General features: G+C 41.0%; 1 protein-coding gene across 1 annotated transcript in view; it reads right to left on the bottom strand.

Moving 5' to 3' along the window:
- Positions 1 to 1,237: 1,237 nt before the first annotated feature.
- Positions 1,238 to 19,023, bottom strand: part of ZNF143 (zinc finger protein 143) — a 73,539-nt gene continuing 55,753 nt past the window's right edge. The window contains exons 12-16 of the mRNA XM_074955027.1: positions 17,182 to 17,409; positions 15,493 to 15,641; positions 8,563 to 8,724; positions 7,178 to 7,321; positions 1,238 to 2,298 (exon numbers count right to left, since the gene is read on the bottom strand). Coding sequence (XP_074811128.1) covers positions 2,215 to 2,298; positions 7,178 to 7,321; positions 8,563 to 8,724; positions 15,493 to 15,641; positions 17,182 to 17,409 — 767 coding nt within the window. The 3' untranslated portion in view covers positions 1,238 to 2,214. The remainder of the gene's footprint in view (positions 2,299 to 7,177; positions 7,322 to 8,562; positions 8,725 to 15,492; positions 15,642 to 17,181; positions 17,410 to 19,023) is intronic.

The raw sequence follows: 19,023 nt of genomic DNA, 5'->3' as shown, positions 1-19,023 counted from the left end.
GAATAGTGATAGATTAATAGGCCGTGCAACAGACTGAATAGTAGAAGTAGGAAAGCAGTAATCAAATTTGGGTTGTAGATAATGTACAGAAAATAGAGCTGAAGCTATTCCTGTCATAGTCCTCTTCCTTCTTCAAAAAGATGTTAACAATGAAGATTAAAAACCAAAACAACAACAAAAAAATCTCTGGGAGTTTATGCCAAATGCCATATCTTTAACTTATGTATAAAGGGACAATTTTAAAATGCTTGTGACAAACTAGTCTAACTGGCAGGCAGTTTATCCCTCCATGCCAGATAATATTTACTTCTATGTGATAATACGAGTTACACAGCACACTGAGGGAAGAGTGGGGATAAAATTTTCAAAAGCAGCTCAGTGATTTAGGTGCCTAAATCCCATTAAAAGTCAATAGGCACTTTTGAGAATACTGCCCTAATCTCAAGGATATGCTAGATCAATGAGAATATTCTTGTATTCCCAACCCTACTCCATATTACAATACTTGTTCATTACAAGTGGTTTTGGTCATATGTACGAGCAACCTGAAAAGATACAACCAGTTTAGAATCAGTAACCCAGAACTACATTAATTAATCACTGATTTGACAATTTGCACCTGGGTTCTTTGAGGTCAAATGCCAGAGTGAATAATGAGGCACAAGATTTTTATGTAACTTTTTTGTCACAATACTTACTAGAGACTGACTATTCCTTTACAGCTTTATCCTGCAAGTGCTGACTGCCTTCTGTGAGATGAGAGTTGAGGGCACTTAGAACCTCATATGACCAGCTCTTTGAATAGAATATTCATCTAAAACAAGCATAAATTCTTATCTTAAGACAAAGGTTCTTTTTTAGCATGTCTACTAACCAGACTAAATTAAAGGCACTTTTTGGTACATAAAAAGTTTAAAGGTTCCTTTTACTATCTCTTTCCAGATGCAACTACAATGAATCCTCTTTACAGAATGATGTATGATGAATAGCGGTGTACTTACAATACCAGGAATTAAATCTATTTCTAGTGACTTCTAGCCTGATTTTCTGAAGTTCTGAGCATCCATAAATCCCACGTAAATCAAGAGGAGCTGCAGGTGCTCAGCACCTTTGAACAATCAGACTGTAAATGCTTGTCTCCATATTATAACAAACATTTTTAAATTAAAAAATGTTTTATTATGGTCAGAGTTTACATTTTTGGTAGAATGTGTTAGCTAACCTGCCATCATAATCACTCTTGTAGTGTCTCAGAATTTTTTTAAATTAAAAATGTATACTAAATATTTAATACACTATGGTAGCTGCTGGTCAAAATTAGTATACCACAGAATAAAATTCATGATAAACTCACTTTGGAACGATTTATACAAAGCAGTAAATAAATAATTTGCACTTCAGTCTCATTAAAAAGTAAAACAGTACTTCACACCACAGTATCATCCTATCTAGATAATATAAACTTGTTATCCTTTATTGCATCATAATTTGAAGATAACATTTTAAGATTAAGTAAAATATGTAAAGAAACAGAAAAATTAGATTTACTTCCTTTAATATTGAACAACCAAAGTTTCTCTTTTGTACATAATCCATTTTTAAGATAATATAATTAGCACTTCCAGCATTAACAGTCTGTATTTACAATGAATGAGCTGGACAGGGAATCTAAATATGGAGAATCTTCACATCTGTATGAAATGCAAATCAAAATGCAAAGATTTACAGTAGGCTCAACTCCAAGATTCTTCTATTTATGGGAGACAATTAAAAATGCTTTACTTTCTTTATTACCTGTAAGGGTTCCTGAAATGATTTTGGTATAATGTTTTAAACATTTGAAATCTTCAATAATGCCTTCATTATTTTGCACATTATATTAAAAATTCATTCCAATACTTCTACATCAGCGTTTGCTTTTTTGTAGACTGGTTGAAATCTGACGAAAGGATAATGAGGAAATTTACTATGTAATCCTAATTTCATATTCCTGGATATATAATGGGTTGAGAAGATGGTGCTGGTCTATTCCACGGGTCATGTACACAAAAGTTATGCACATTTTAAAACGTTCTTCACTCTTGCATAAAATGTGTACAGAGTATAAATGAGCAGGAAAACATCAAAGTTTTTATGGATTGCAGCTGGCATGGATCTTTGTTGATTGAAAATAAAATATCATTTTCTCTATTGTTCTTGTAGCAGTGTTAGAAGTTAATCATCAATCCCTGGTGTTTCACCCTGTTGTATTCTGGAGGCTATTCTGATGGCTTCTTCCAAAGACTGCTGCTCTCCAAGCTGAAACAATGGTATGTGAAAAACATAAACTGATCAAAAACGTTGCATGAGATAGATCACTGTTTTCTTATGAGAGAAAGGGGGAAAAGCAAAAACTACACCAGTCAATCCTCCTTTCTGCAGTAATTGTGATAGCCAGTATGGTCACATTTTTCTGAATAATATGTACAAGCAGTTATCTAATCAGTTATCAAAATGAAAATACACCCGAGGAATTAAGCTCAGTTTGCTGAATGGCCTTCAGAGTCTTGGTGCACTGCAAACAAAATTTCACCACATGCATTAGAGATAATCTTTCAACTTGGCAGATATTAAAAGAAACTGCTAAGATAAGGTTTTCAGCAAGCAAGGCAGGTGCTAAATAATCACCTATTAATACTCACAAGCCAAAATGTATGATACCACTTTTCTTTAAGTTTTCAGCATATAAACAAGACTTTGGGAAGAATGGCATATATATATTTTTTTTAATACAAGTGGCAAAATTCAAGTTGATGGAATCAAAAAGTTGGAAAATAGTGATGACAGTGCTCAACACGGCAGCAGTTTAAAAAAAGAAGACTCTTGTGGCAGCAGCTACAGGACCTTCAGTATAACTGTATCACTGTTAGAAGCCATTCCATCAAACTCCGATTTTTTGTTGTTGGAAAGGTTCTCAAAGTATTCTATATCAGTGAACTCATGACTGAAAAAGTAATCTTTAAATTGTACTAACCTGCCCATTAGCCATTACCAAGTTGCACAGAGGTGAAGACAAAGTGAAGAGACAAGACAGACGACTAGATCTGGGAGGATAGTTCCCTAGTCCAAGTAAGTGTGTTTTTTATAGTCACCAGATGAGAAATTCTGGCCATACTGCAGTCAATGAGAGCAATGAGAGTTTCATTTGACTCCAACAGGACCAGGATTTCACCCTCGACATGTATCATTCTACTGGCCTCAACAATATTTAGATATCAATGGAACACATTTATTAGTATAGAGCAAACTATGGCCTGTGGGCCACATCCGACCCGCAGGACCATCCTGCCCGGCCCCTGAGCTCCCGGCCACAGAGGCTAGCCCCCGCACTCTGGCTCGCCGCTCCTGCCAGGCAGCGCAGCGCGTGGCTGCGAGTTCCTTCTGCTCTGAGCAGCATGATAAGGAGACGGGGAGTGGGGGGTTGGATAAGGGGCAGGGGGTGGTTGGATGGGGCGGAGGTTCTGGGAGGATGGTCAGGGGACGGGGGGGTTGGATAGGCATGGGACTCCCAGGGGGCCTGTCAGGGGTCGGGGCAGTCAGGGGACAGGGAGCGGGTGGGGGGGGGTCCTGGGAGGGGGCGGTCAGGGAACAATGGGCAGGGGGGAGTTGGATGGGACGGTGGTTCTGAGGGGGGCAGTCAGGGGGCAGGAAGTGGGAGGGGGCGGATAGGGGGCGGGGGCAAGGCTGTTTGGGGAGGCACAGCCTTCCCTACCCAGCCCTCCATACAATTTCGCAATCCTGATGTGGCCCTCGGGCCAAAAAGTTTGCCCGCCCCTGGTATAGAGGGATGGTGGAGGAATTATTCTAAAGTGGTAACTATAGAATTTTCTACCTTTGCTATACATTTGAAACTTTTATTAATATAGATTTTCCTCTGCATCTAAAGACTATCAGAAATTATGCATTACTTTGATAAAGACTATGAAATTAGTGAAAGTAAGATGTTCAGAAAGAACATGATACAACAGAAGAAATAAATGGATTTGCCTATAAAAAGGCCAGTAAATAAATACTACCAGAAGTCTGCAAACCTGACACTTTTGCCTCACAATGTGATAAATTTTCTTTTTCTCTGGCAGCACATGGTCAGTTTGTTACCTGGCAGGAGCTGAAAAATGTACACACTCCTGAATCCTAATTAACTTCTGAATATTGCAGATTCAGAATATTTATTCCATCCAGTAAACATGGCATTGAGAGTGATTTTCACTGTATCCCAAATACTGGCAGTTTGGAATATCTGATAGACTATGTTCCTAAGAGACACTGGCAGGCTACTTATGCACTTTAATGTTCTTGATAAGCAGTTAAGGAAATCAGTAAGCCTGGGCATTGTTTCAAGTTTCTGTGTAGAAAGAAATAATATGTTTTCAGGTATTAAAGTGTTCAGTTAATCCTGCTTTCCATATGCCTTGCCAGTTCTAGAAATAGGAAAACTAACAAAATTTAGGAGATCATAGTATTATTATTCTCCAGTAAGTATTTAAGAGTAATTTTTCAAAACTAATTTACAGCATATGAGACATATTTTATGGGGTACATTTTCAGCCTGGTATGTGGGAATTTAGACATGTAAATCCTATATTATACTCCTTTTTGGGGGAGTTGTTATACCTTAAATTTAAACTAGTTCCATCTAACTAGTATTTCCGGAAATGTAAGTCTAGTATTCATTAAACAGGCTTTCCTAGACTGATTTGCCAGTGTATTTCAATTCTGACCCAGAGTGATAACTTCTGTGAGTGAAAGGACCATTTGTTTTCCTTGCCCATTCAATCACTGGACACTCTGCTGAGGGTGCCAAGATGAGCTAATTACACTATTGCTTTTTGTTATTTGTATAACTAATTTCAGAGGGACCATTAAAATGCCCTCACATAGTACCCAATTTTAATCAATACCAATTTAGGTAAAATTAGAACCAATGTCCTAGAACTGAAAGGTTCTGTAATTCATTACCATTCAAATTATGTTCCTTTCCTCGTGAACCAAAGTGACAATGACATCCTCTCATACTCAGACCTCCAACGGAAATAAAAGGAAATAACCTGTAATAAGAGCTCTTTGAAAGCTGTATGCATCTGAGAACACAAAATATAGTTCTCATGGGTGTGTCACCTTCTGAGTAATCGTGAGTTTGGAAGCTTTTAATCTCTCTGTTAGCTTTATCAAATATATATAGTTTTGAGTGGTCAAAACACTTCTGAAGAGTTACTGATTGTGACCCAAGGAGCCTCTCAAATACCAATTGGCAGAGGGCACACCATACCATAGCTCTTATCAGGCCTGACACACTCATTGCCCCAACTCACTGTTGTCATAACCTGTATCTTTACCATGTAAGATGATGTCATATGCAAATTAGTCACATGCTGGTCCTTAATATTATTGTGTACGTACTGGCAGTGTGTAAAGAATTATAGACGTGGGCTGGAAATTTGTTCCTAAAATGTGTTTGGTAGGTAGTGCCTGAGCCCAGCCCATCTTAGACAAAGGAACGTTGTTTCGCCCAGTTTGACCACGTCTCCAATGTAAATTAACCAAGGTGAGATCAAAGACAATGAAAAAGGCATTTACGTGTAAGGTAAACAAAGTCATCAGGTGAGCAATTGGCAGAAGATGACCACTTAACAATCATGACAGGGGATTGTGGCTGCACCACCAAGACGCCTTCCTGCCTCTTGAAACAAGGTCAATGAACTTTGGGAAGATATAAGCAGAAGCAAAAAGCCATCTTGTTATCCATCATAGGACGGAGACAAAGGGCCAGAGCTCTTGTAATCTGAGAAAGTTGGATCCTTCAACCAAGGGGGATGAAGTGTCTGGGAACTGACTCTAGATGAGGAACCTGCTTAAATAGAAATTTAAAAAGTTTTAGTCACTACAAAGCGTGTTTTGTTTTGTTTTACTTGTAACCATCTCTGTGCCTTCTATTCTTACTTATTATCACTTAAATATCTGTTTTTTATTAATAAACTTCTTCTTGTTTATTATGAAACCATCTCAGTGCTGTATATTAAACTGAAGAGTAAAATCTTCAGCCAAACTACCAGACTGATGTGCGTGTTCTGTCTCTTTGGAAGCAATGACCATAATAACTTCTGTGAGGGACCAGTGAAGCTCTGGACACTACAATGGGGACGGTTTTGGAGAGACTCGGGACTAGAAAGGCTGCTGGAGTAACCAGGCTGGTGGAAGCCAGGGTGAGCCCACTGTGCTGTGAGCAGGCTGCTGATGTCAGGGCTCTGAGCCAAAGCTGAGCAGTACAGAAGCACCCAGTGTTAAAAGCAGGCGGTAACACAACCCATTGCTGGTCTGGGTGATCCCCCAAAGCATCCCACTGATACACTCAGGTAAATATCACAAAATATATTCTGCACGAGCAACATAAAACTGGTGCATACTTATTCAGTATTACTAAAATATTTTTTACCGATATTTATCTTAATCTGGAGATTTTCAGGTACTTTCTCTTCCTTTTACCTCATCTACTTTTTGATACCTATTACTGAAATAACAAATACCCTTATTTTCTTCTGACTCTGCTTTTACCCAAACTGTACTTGTTATGTGGATAAAACAGAAGATGCGATTTCTGGGGATGTCAATCCTGCACAAATCTAGATACTGATTTCAATGGGTGGTTTCACTATTGGTATTTTAAGCCATAAATAACACAGAATCAGTCTGCCAGGGAAATCATTTCAATCCCTTTATCTAGTCCTGGCAATGTAAATTGGGGAGTTTGGAATTTCTGACCATCCCAAAATATAATCTTGAAGGATGGATAGCAGGGCTTCTCACTGAAGGCCTGTGCCTCTGGAATAGTCTCTCCATCAATATACAGGAAAATGTATTAATATGGCACTTTTCCAAGTAAGGCTCAATATGCCTTGGTATTTTTAACTAATTTTACAATTTGATAAGTGCTATTTTTATGTTTGAAAGAAGGAAATAAGGATGTTTGTTATTTCTGCATCCATGCTAGTATTTTTTATTTATTTATTTAAGTATTGGGCCAGACTGCCCTTTATTTTGGGGTGGGAGGGTGGAGATAAGTTTGTTAGTTATTTCATTAGGTGCCCAGAGACCATTGTACACAGGGCACACACTAAATAAAAATGCATTATTATCTTACCTGCACTGCAATTTGCGTTCCATTGGATGTAGCCAACAATGTAACAGGCCTGGTTTCTGTAGTCACTAAGTGATGCCCATGTTGCTGATGTCCCATTTCTGATGAGGCACTATGGAATGCTAAGTCTTGAGCCACTATAGCAACCTTTAAGGCAAAAGAAAAAAAATCTGAAATTTAAAATTTGTTTCAATAATCTCAGTTGAATGTTAACTTCAGGGCCTATCTAGGACAATTTACTATTCTAACTTGATTCAACAATGCAATCTAAGAGACAGACAAATATGATCAACTTTTTTTTAAACCAACACCGCCATCATCATGTTCATGCTCTTCTTCAATCTTATCTGTCATGACCTCTCAAAAGATGCATCTGAAGAAATGGGGTTTTTACCCATGAAAGCTTATGCTCAAATAAATCTGTTAGTCTTTAAGGTGCCACCGGACTCCTTGTTGTTTTTGTGGATACAGACTAACATGGCTACCCCTGATTCTCAAAAGATGGATATCCTCAAGGATCAGAACTTAGAATTAAGGGAGATGCTATGAGCTAGTCATCAGATGTTACCTATTTCAGTCCTGAGAAATAGAAGACTGAATTCACATTTAAATTTAACTCTCTCCTTTGGCAGCCTAATTAGGTACCACAGAAAAGCTCAAATTCTTTTATATTTTCAAAATTTAAATAGAGAAGATTGCATAATTTGCACATGGGCTTAGAATATTTGCTTAATTTGTGATTTATAGATCCATAGTTCTATAATAATTAATAAATATTCTCATTTGCAAACACACCTTTAAAACAGATGTAACAGGGGATCATTTTACAACATTTGAATACATTCTGAAAAACAGGGATTAAGGAATTTCATAACTAAATTTCTATATATGTTTCTGAAAAAAAAAAATCTAATGTTTTGCAGATTAAAGGCAAAAAAGTGCAGCAAAATTTGCCAAAAAAACCAAGTATTTTTTACTCTGCTTAAGGAAATGTTGTCCCTTAATGGGATTTGCAGGAGACAAAGAGCCAGGACTAGTTCTGGATTTTATTCCCAGCTTTGTCACGGGTTTGCAGTATGACTTGGGCATGTCACAACCTTTCTGTGCTTTATTTTACGCATCTGTAAATTGGTTCTCTCATCACTAGGTCACAGGTTGTTTTGAGGTTCAACTAATTAATGTATGTAAAACTCAGAGCCTTCCATGTAAGGCAGTACAGAACAACGCATTACCATGTTATTATGAGAGGAATGATATAGTCATGTATGGAAATCTTTGCTCTAATCACATATGTTTGTGTGAAGCAGATAATACTTCAAGTGTCTTTGTGTATATATTTAAAAATATCTCAGAAAAAAAAGACACAGGTATGCAAAAAAACATTTTACCTGCTGTCCTTCAGTGCCCTCTGCAGTTACCATTGCAACAGAATGTGTTCCTGCAGAAGAAATGACTGCATCATGGGCAGGGACCGTGATGGTGGTGCCATCTTGTGTTACCATAGTGATAGTATTTCCAATGGCCTGCATGTCAGCCTGAGATATGTTGACCTAAAACACAATGTAATTTTTGAATTAAAACAAATTTATTTTAATTGCTGATTGAGTCTTAAATGAGTTTTAACTTTGGGTCATATGGCAATGTGTTTTCAGACAACAATCCAAGATTTGTAAATGTTTCCAAATAAGAGTTTAAATAAAGACAACACAAACTTAAAATGTAACAGTGTTTATAAAATACTCTTCTGCCATCTGGTAGCACAATTTCTTTGTCAACAAACAACAAGCCAGAACTATCCTTAAGAAGGCAGCCAATTCTCAGTAACATTGAAGAATTTACTTTATCCAGCTATCACATTTAAGCTAAACTGGCTATACACTCGAAAAGCCATCACCACTGTCCTGCTGTGCTTGTTCCTGCATTTCCTCCAAACTGCTCTTCTTCCCCAAGCCTTCTTGAACAAAGTGTCACCATCCCAGCTCTTTTACTGGTTGGAATCCATTATCCCACAATCTTTCAGATGCTTCCTAATTCATAATACATGTTTACAGAAATAAAACTAAACTACAATGGATAGGTAGCAGCAGCATATATCCTCTTTCAGCCAGAGAACTGCTTAGAAGTTCTGTTTTAATTAGATCATGTCCAAATTAACCTCAGACATTACAAACTGTCCATGGAAGTGTCTTGCATAAGGAACAGTATAACTAAAAGTTTCACTAGAAGTGTTGGAGATGTGAACTCAACATAATACCATTTGTTTGGTCTTAATAGAAGCATCAAACACGCCTGCATTTTCATTTGGCTTAGAAAATGCTGGTAAAACATCACTGTAATTTTTCTTAAGAATTCAAAGACGTAAGTATTTATTTTATGTTCTCAGTCTCACATGCATTACCAAACAGAACAGAAATCCAAAAATAAAAATCAAGTTGGGGTGTAAGAACAAGTGCAAAGAATTTCTGGATTAGGGCTGCCACACTCCTTCACCTTTGGTCATAAAAAAAAAATACACTACAGTAATGGTCTCAAACACTACAACATTCAAACACTACTGATCTTTGCACTGGTCTACACTATGAGTTTAGGTCGAATTTAGCAGCGTTAGATTGATTTAACCCTGCACTCATCCACACGACGAAGCCATTTTTGTCGACTTAAAGGGCTCTTAAAATCGATTTCTGTACTCCTCCCCGACGAGGGGATTAGCGATGAAATTGACATCACCGGGGTAGTGTGGATGCAATTCGACGGTATTGGCCTCCGGGAGCTATTCCAGAGTGCTCCATTGCACCACTCTGGACAGCACTTTCAACTCAGATACACTAGCCAGGTACACAGGAAAAGCACCAGGAACTTCTGAATTTCATTTCCTGTTTGGCCAGTGTGGCGAGCTCATCAGCAGAGGTGACCATGCAGTCCCAGAATTGCAAAAGAGCTCCAGCATGCAGGGCCACCCAGAGGATTCAGGGGGTCTGGGGTCTTCGGCGGTGGGGGTCCTTCCGCTCTGGGTCTTCGGGGCACTTCGCTGAAGACATGGAGCAGAAGGACCCCCGCCGCCGAACTGCCGCCGAAGACCCGGAGCGGAAGAAGCGGCAGCGGGTCCTTCACTCTGGGTGTGTTCGGCGGCACTGAAGGACCTGTTGCCGAAGTGCTGCCAAAAATTCTCCTGGGGACCCCTGAAAACTCTCCTGGTGGCCCCTGTGGGGCCCGGAGCAAATTGCCCCACTTGCCCCACTCTCTGGGCGGCTCTGCCAGCATGGACCAAACAGGAGGTAGTGGATCTGATCGCTGTATGGGGAGACAAATCCATGCTATCAGAACTCCGTTCCAAAAGACGAAATGCCAAAATATTTGAAAAAAATTTCCAAGGGCATGATGGACAGAGGCTATAACAGGGATCTGCAGCAGTGCCACGTGAAAATTAAGGAGCTCTGGCAAGCCTACCAAAAAACCAAAGAGGCAAGGATCCTCCCTGATACTAGTCACGTGGTGGGAGGAGGGGTGAAGCGATCCTCCCAAAGAATTGGGTGTGTGTGGGGGGGTTAGTTGGGTTTGTGCTGCACATGAACCTGAAAACCGCAGCCCCTCCTTTTAAATGGCCAACCCAACGGGTGCTTGGTATGGGAAAGGAGGACACTGCTGTTTGAAACCATTCCCACATGTTATGAAGGTTGAAGAAGCCGAAAGACTGTGGCTTACCATGGCTGCCTGCAAGCCGAATTCTGTTGCTCGGCCCTGTGTGTGTGATCTCTCACACCAAACTGGCAGACCCTCAATACAAGAGGCAAAATGTGACCTTGTACCAAAAGCACATGTGCTATGTAATGTTAACAGCTTGGTTCACCGTGAAAGAGTCTACCCTTTGTTCTCTAAAAATGTGTCTTTTTAAATACTACTCTCCCTTTTTTTCCTCCCGCAGCTGCAAATGTTTCAACGCTCCCCCATCATCTCCGTCCCAGAGGCTAGCGCAGATAAGAAGGCGAAAAAACTGCACTTGCGATGAAATGTTCCCTGAGCTCATGCAGTCCTCCCGCACTGAAAGAGCTCAGCAGAATGGGTGGAGGCAACCAAAGGCAGAGTCCAGGAAAGCAGAAAATGAATGTGAGGACAGGAGGGACGAGCAAGATGAGAGGTGGCGGCAACATGATGAGAGGAGGCAGAATGCAATGCTAAGGCTACTGGAGGATCAAACTAATATGCTCCAGCGTCTGGTGGAGCTGCAGGAAAGGCAGCAGGAGCAGAGACCACCGCTGCAGCCCCTGTGTAACTGCCTGCCCTCCTCCCCAAGTTCCATATCCTCCTCACTCAGACGCCCAAGAACATGGGGTGGCAGCTCTGGGCACCCAACCACTCCACCCCAGAGGACTGCCCAAGCAACAGAAGGCTGGCATTCAATAAGTTTTGAAGCGCAGTGTGGCCTTGTCTTTCCCTCCTTCCCCACCCCTCCCGGGCTACCTTGGCAGTTATCCCCCTATTTGTGTGATGAATTAATAAAGAATGCATGATTTTGAAACAACAATGACTTTATTGCCTCTGTCTGCGGTGATCGAAGGGAGGAGGGCGGTTGGCTTACAGGGAAGTAGAGTGAACCAAGGGGGTGGGTTTTCATCAAGGAGAAACAAACAGAACTGTCACACTGTAGCCTGGCCAGTCATTAAACTGGTTTTCAAAACTTCTCTGATGCACAGCGTGCCCTGCTGTGCTCTTCTAATCGCTCTGGTGTCTGGCTGCGCGTAATCAGTGGCCAGGTGATTTGCCTCAACTTCCCACCCCGCCATAAACATCTCCCCCTTACTCTCACAGATATTGTGGAGCACACAGCAAGCAGCAATAACAATGGGAATATTGGTTTCGCTTAGGTCTAACCAAGTCAGTAAACTGCGCCAGCGCGCTTTTAAACATCCAAATGCACATTCTACCACCATTCTGCACTTGCTCAGCCTATAGTCGAACAGCTCCTGACTACTGTCTAGGGTGCCTGTGTATGGCTTGATGAGCCATGGAATTAAGGGGTAGGCTGGGTCCTCAAGGATAACTATAGGCATTTCAACATCCCCAACAGTTATTTTCTGGTCTGGTCTGCAGTTATTTCCTGCAGCTGTTCAAACAGACCAGAGTTCCTGAAGATGCGAGCATCATGTACGTTTCCCGGCCATCCCATGTTGATGTTGGTGAAAAATCCCTTGTGATCCTCCAGTGCTTGCAGCACCATTGAAAAGTACCCGTTGCGGTTTATGTACTGGCTGCCAAGGTGGTCTGGTCCCAAGATAGGGATATGCGTTAGGGAATTCCATTGCAGCAAAGCCATCCACTATGACCTGCACTATGACCTGCACATTTCCCCAAGTCATTACCCCTGATAGCAGCAGCTCAGTGATTGTGTTGGCTACTTGGATCACAGCAGCCCCCACAGTAGATTTGCCCACTCCAAATTGATTCCCAACTGACCGGTAGCTGTCTGGCATTGCAAGCTTCCACAGAGCTATCGCCACTCGCTTGTGAACTGTGAGGGCTGCTCTCATCTTGGTATTCTGGCGCTTCAGGGCAGGGGAAAGCAAGTCACAAAGTTCCATGAAAGTGCCCTTATGCATGCGAAAGTTTTGCAGCCACTGGGAATCATCCCAGACCTGCAACACTATGCGGTCCCACCAGTCTGTGCTTGTTTCCCGGGCCCAGAATCGGCGTTCCATGGCATGAGCCTGCCCCATTGCCACCAGGATGTCCAAATTGCTGGGGACTGTACTTTGAGAGAAGTCTGTGTCCATGTCCTCATCACTCGCGTCACTGTGCTGCCGTCACCTCCTCGCCTGCTTTTGCAGGTTCTGATTCTGCACATACTGCAGGATAATGCGCGAGGTGTTACAATGCTCATAACTGCTGCGGTGATCTGAGTGGGCTCCATGCTTGCTGTGGCATGGCGTCTGCAGGAGAGCAGAGTTGCAGCAGAAGTGGTCGCTGACGACGGTAGTGAGGATGCACTCCACCGACTTAATGCGCTTAGTGTGGATATATGCAATCGACTATATAAAATCGATTTCTAAAAATTGACTTCTATAATATTGACCTAATTTCGTAGTGTAGACATACCTCCCCATCTGAATCAAAGGGTATTTTTCAGATCTAAATACATATATCAACTCCTTGCCCTGCTGAAATATAAAAAGCAAGGATTTTCCCAGATATGTCTTGGTGGTGGGTGCAGGCCCCAAACAAGAAATAAACAGATGAACTTCTTATGGCAAGGTCCTCTCTCAACTAAGTTCCTTATTTACCACTTAAATGAAAACAAACTTTCTGCAGAGATCTTTGTGCTGAGGGCAGTGCACTTCTTGTTCCCTCTTGGCAGTGACTGAAGATGGCTAGTGATGGGAACTGTCCAGCAGCACTAGAACTGGCAAGCCCCTGCATTCAGAGGGAAGATTCAGAAGGTCAGGGAGTCTGGACAGATATAGGTGAGTAAAGCCTGGACCTGTGAGATCATAACAGCTTATTAAGGAATTTCAGGAAGCCTCAGAAATCAGGCTCTATGCAAAGAAGTTCTTATTATGGGGTGTGTCTGTGGCAGTGGGGGTGAGCAAAATGAGCCTGCAAAGCTTTTAAGGCCTTCCAACCCTGAGAGAGGGAACTGATCAATTAAACAGTAATAAGTCACCAGGACCAGATGGCATTAACTTAAGAGTTCTGAAAGAACTCAGATATGAAATTGCAGAACTACTAACCGTGGTATGTAACCTCTCTCTTAAATCAGCCTCTGTATCAGATGACTGCAGAGTAGTTAACGTAACATTTATTTTTTTTAGAAGGCTCCAGACGCGATCCTGGCAATTACAGGGCAGTGAGCCTACCTTCAGTACCAGGCAAATTGGTTGAAACTATAGTAAAGAACAGAATTCTCAGACATATAGATAAACACAATATCCTGGGGAAGAGTCAATACGGTTTTTGTAAAGGGAAAATGTGCCTCACAAGTACATTAGAATTGTTTGAGGGAGTCAACAAGCATGTGGATAAGAGTGATCTAGTCAATATAGTATACTTGGACTTTCAGAAAGCCTTTGATAAGGTCTCTCCCCAAAGGCTCTTAAACAAAGTAAGCAGTCATGGTATAAGAGGGAAGATCCCCAGTAACTGGTTAAAAGACAAAGGGATACGGACTAACACGGCTACCCCCGATACTTGGTTAAAAGACAGGAAACAAAGGGTAGGAATAAAGGGTCAGTTTTCACAGTGGAGAGAGAGAGGTAAATAGTGGGATCCCCAAAGATCTGTACTGGGACCTGTGCTGTTCAACAGATTCTGGAAAAAGGGATGAACAGTGAGATGGAAAAACTTCCAGATGATACAAAGTTACTCAAGGTAGTTAAGTCCAAAGCTGACTGAGAAGAGTTGCAAAGGGATCTCACTAAATAGGGTGACTGGGCAACAAAATGGCAGATGAAATAAAATATTGGTAAATGCAAAGTATTGCACACTAGAAAACGTAATCCCAACTATACATACAAAATGATGGGTTCTAAATTAACTGTTACCATGCAAGAAAGAGATCTTGGGGTCACTATGGATAGTTCTCCGAATACATTTGTTCAACATGCAGTGGCAGTCAAAAAAGCAAACAGATTGTTAGGAACCATTAGGAAGGGAATAGTTAAGAAGACAGCAAATATCATAATGCTACTATATAAATCCATGAGACACCCAAACCTTGAATACTGTGTGCAGCTCTGACTGCCCCATCTCAAAAAGGACATATTAGAATTGGAAAAGGAACAACAAAAATGACTGGGGTATGGAACAGCTTCCATATGAGGAGAGATTAAAAAGACTGGGACTATTCATTTTGGGAAAAGAGATGACTACAGGTGGATAAAATCTTGAATGGTATGGAGAAAGTGAATAGGGAAGTGATTTTTGTAATCCCTTCACATAACACAGAAACTAACAGTCACCTGGTCAAATAATAGACAGCAGGTTTAAAACAGAACAGATGTAAGGAAGCATTTCTTCACACAACGCACATTCAACCTGTGGAATTTGTTGCTGTGGGATGCTGTGAAGGCCAAACAGCCTTTGTATGCATACTCTACTCAGAACAAACAAACAAGGCCTAACCTGGGTATTCCAAAGGAAGCCCATTCCTAAACTTATATTTATTCTGACCCAGCTTTTGAAACCTGGCCCTAATACATACAAACATCCATTATTCAGGGATTTTAACTCTAATGTAAGTAAGCATAATGGAATATCTGAAGATAAATAACAGTTTTAATTCTGAATGTCCTCTTGTTAGCAAATTCTTCACTATGGTGAATACTTACATGCTGGGTCCCATCCTGGGAAATTAATGCAACTTGTTGACCCAGTCCTGACTGAGTAACTGTAGCAACTTGTGCGGAAACGACATCCTCCCCATCTACACCTGTCACATAGGTTATCTGGGAGCCTTTTAGAACATCTTCACCTTGATCTATTTCATAAAAGGAAGACAGGAGGATATGTTACATACTGCAAATACTAATAGTAATAAGAGTAAACCTAAAAACAGAAAAAGAAACTTTCTGGATAAAAAGTTTTAAATTCTGGGTTGTAACAAGGGGGTAGAGAGAGAGAGAGAAGGAAATGAAACTGATACTGAAATCAAATCAAAATGCCCCAAATGACTGTTTTACTAGGTCTGGGGCATACTTTTTAAATGGGGAATAATGCATATAAATCCTGTGCATTGAAAAGAAAATAGACATTTTGGTATTTAAGGCACATTTACTTAGTTTATAAGCAAAGAGAATATTAAAAAGGGTGACAAACAATACTGTGATTCATTTAATTAAACGTTAACCTTTACATACTAAGGTTTGATGTAAACACAGTCGGCAGCCCATTAAAAAAAGTATTCATTAACGAACACACAACCTCAGAGAAGTAGAGTGGCATCATTGTGTGAGGACTGATATAACAGTATATTATCTTAACAAATGTTTAACCTTGGCAAATAGAAATCTTCCATTCTAATCTTTCCTTTGTAAGTAGCAATCAGAATGGGGCAATTTACTTAAGAGGGGTTTCACTGCAGTCTCCCATATACAAATAGTAAAACTGCTTTTCCAGTCAGGATAGATCACTTATTTACATCTACCCTGTATCCAACCCCAACCCCAGCTAAAATAAGAATGTAAAAAATTATGTTTGTTTTCTTGCAATAAGAAAATGCATTTTTTCATACTCCAATCAGTCTGACTTTTTACTCTGACTGGATTTAAGTGTCTAAAGTACCGTAAAGACCGTTTTCTAGATAGTGCTCCTACATACAGAAAAACTGCTTGCGAACAGTAAATGGACATCTTGTATGGGCTGTGCTGGGGGCAGATCCATAGAGAATAGCACTGTCGGCATCCTCAACAGCCCCACTACCCATAGGGCAGACCAGAAAGGCTGTTGTAACTTTAGGGCAGACCACTTTGGTCTCAGGAGTAGCTCAAAATCAAGAGGGTGCAAAGATAGTGTGAAGCCACTTTTTTCCCTCCCTTCTCCAGCACTGCGCCTTTAAGATCACAGCACAGACTCTCATGCATGGTGTTTTATATACTTAGAAGAATCCTTTAGGATGTAATATAAACATTTTGTCCATCCTCAGGCCTTCTTCAATATGATATTCATAGATGGTGTGATCTAGTGGTTAGAGCACAGGAAGGCTGTTTCTGTTTTATTCTCAGCTCTGCCACTGACTTGTTTTATGACCAAGTCAATTACTCTCTCAGTGCCCGTTTACTTATCTACCTACTGTGCCTCACACAAGTATTTTGAGGTTTACTTAGTGTTTGTAAAGCACTTTAGTACTCTCAGATAAAAGATGCTAGTTAGTGCAAAGTATTAATGAAGAAAATATCACACCTGTCTTTTAATTCCCCTGACTCTGTGGAATACTGATAGTCATAGGTGTGTGCTGGATGTAATCTTTTATTTTGCTACTATGGGAGGAAGATCAGAGACTAGGAACACCAAACACAAACCTGGAGGCGGCTCAAAGAAAGCTTCCTGCTCTTCTTCAATTGGCTCTGTGTCATTGTGCGCTGTTCGCTTGTGCATAGCAAGTGTGGAAATCTGCTTGTATGTCTTCCCACAGTGATTGCAGTTGTATGGTTTGGAATGAGTATGTACAACATGGTGTTTGTATAAACTGGAATATTCTGTGAAACGTTTGTCACAGCCAGGAACCGTGCAGACGTAGGGCTTCTCACCTACAGGGAAAGACAAAAGGGATTAAGAAAATTATAACCAGGATATGCAGGAAAACCCTGACAATAAATATCCTGCCACTTTCACAGATATTTAATGGCACAATTTTACTACCACCCAGGTCAGTCAGGCATTCTCCAGCTTCCTTCCCTAATGCAGCAACAATGGTCACAATGCAATGCATGACTGTCCTCTTTAATACCAATGTGCTGCCACAATAAGCTGGCCTTACCAGGCGATCTGAGGAGGCCATTCAGATCAAGAAGGACTATGCATGCTGGATCTCCTACTTTTCATGTGCCAGATATTCATACTAAAGATGAGGGCAGCTGCAATCTGCTCCACTATATGAAAACAACATATGGCCTTCCAAGCTCCTGGCAAGATGCCAATACAGCCCTCCATTTGGCACTTATTCACAATTCTGCCCTAACTCTTTACATTAGCTGCCCTTCTGACTTCATAGGAAGATCTACACTTATCCTCAAAGATTAAATGTTATTTGGTCTGGTAAGTTAGAGTTCCAAACCTCAGTCTCTTTAGCTCTACAGAAATTTTATGGGATTTATATATTAAAATGATTAAGGCTAAACAGAAATGACATTCTTCACGTAAAATCAATATAACACAAACTCAAACCCAAAAACCAGTTCAAGTAGTATACAAAATCTTCAACTCCAAGAGATTTATTCATCCCTGCTAACAACGAAAAACAGGAGGATACAAAAAATCATGGCTACAGGGCTGTAGGACCCTGCACATGGATGCAGTGTTACTTCTGCTGATTCATCCTAGCAGCTAGACCAAGTGGATCCTGTTAGGTCCAGAAGAGGAGGTTACTCACCTGTGCAGTAACTGACATTCTTCAAGATGAGTGTCCCTGTGGTTGCTCCACTCCAGGTGTTGGTGCGCCCCTGCGCCTTCGCTCCAAGATTTTTACAGCAGTACTCACATGGGCCGCACATGCGCACTGCCTACTTAATTTGCCGACTGTCTCTCAATAGCGCGTGCGCGGCCCAGGCTCCTCAGTTCCTTTTCTACAACGGAGGCCGCTCCAAACTCCAAAGTAGAGGGGAGGAGGGCGGGTAGTGGAGCACCCAGGGACACTCATCTTGAAGAACGTCAGTTACTGCACAGGTGAGTAACCTCCTCTTCTTTGAGAGATGTCCCTGTGCTCCACTCCAGGTGGCTGAAAAGCAGTATCTCTTAAGGAGGTAGGGACTTCGGATCTGGTAAGAAAGCTGTAGACAGAACAGCTCGGCCCATTTGAATGTTGGTCTGGGGACCCTGAGTAAGAGTATAATGTTAAGCAAAGGTATGCTCTGAAGTCCAGGTGGCGGCTTTGCAAATATCTGTGAGGGGATTGTTACATAAGAATACCACAGACATTGGCACAGATCTGGTGGAGTGTGCTCTAACAGAAGTTGGAGGATTCATCTTCTTTAGTTTGTAGCATAACAGTCTGCTATCCAATTGAATATTCTCTGGGTAGAGATGGATTTACCTGTGGATCGTTCTGAAATTGAAATGAAAAGTTTAGGGGAAGCCCTAAAGGGCTTAGTCTTATCGAAATAAAAGGACAATGATCTGCACATGTCGAGTGTGTGCATTGCTGA

The sequence above is a fragment of the Natator depressus genome, chromosome 6 (genome assembly GCF_965152275.1).
Source record: "Natator depressus isolate rNatDep1 chromosome 6, rNatDep2.hap1, whole genome shotgun sequence".
Taxonomy (NCBI): Eukaryota; Metazoa; Chordata; order Testudines; family Cheloniidae; genus Natator; species Natator depressus.
The sequence above is the reverse complement of the archived record's forward strand: the minus strand, read 5'-3'. Positions and strand labels throughout refer to the sequence as shown.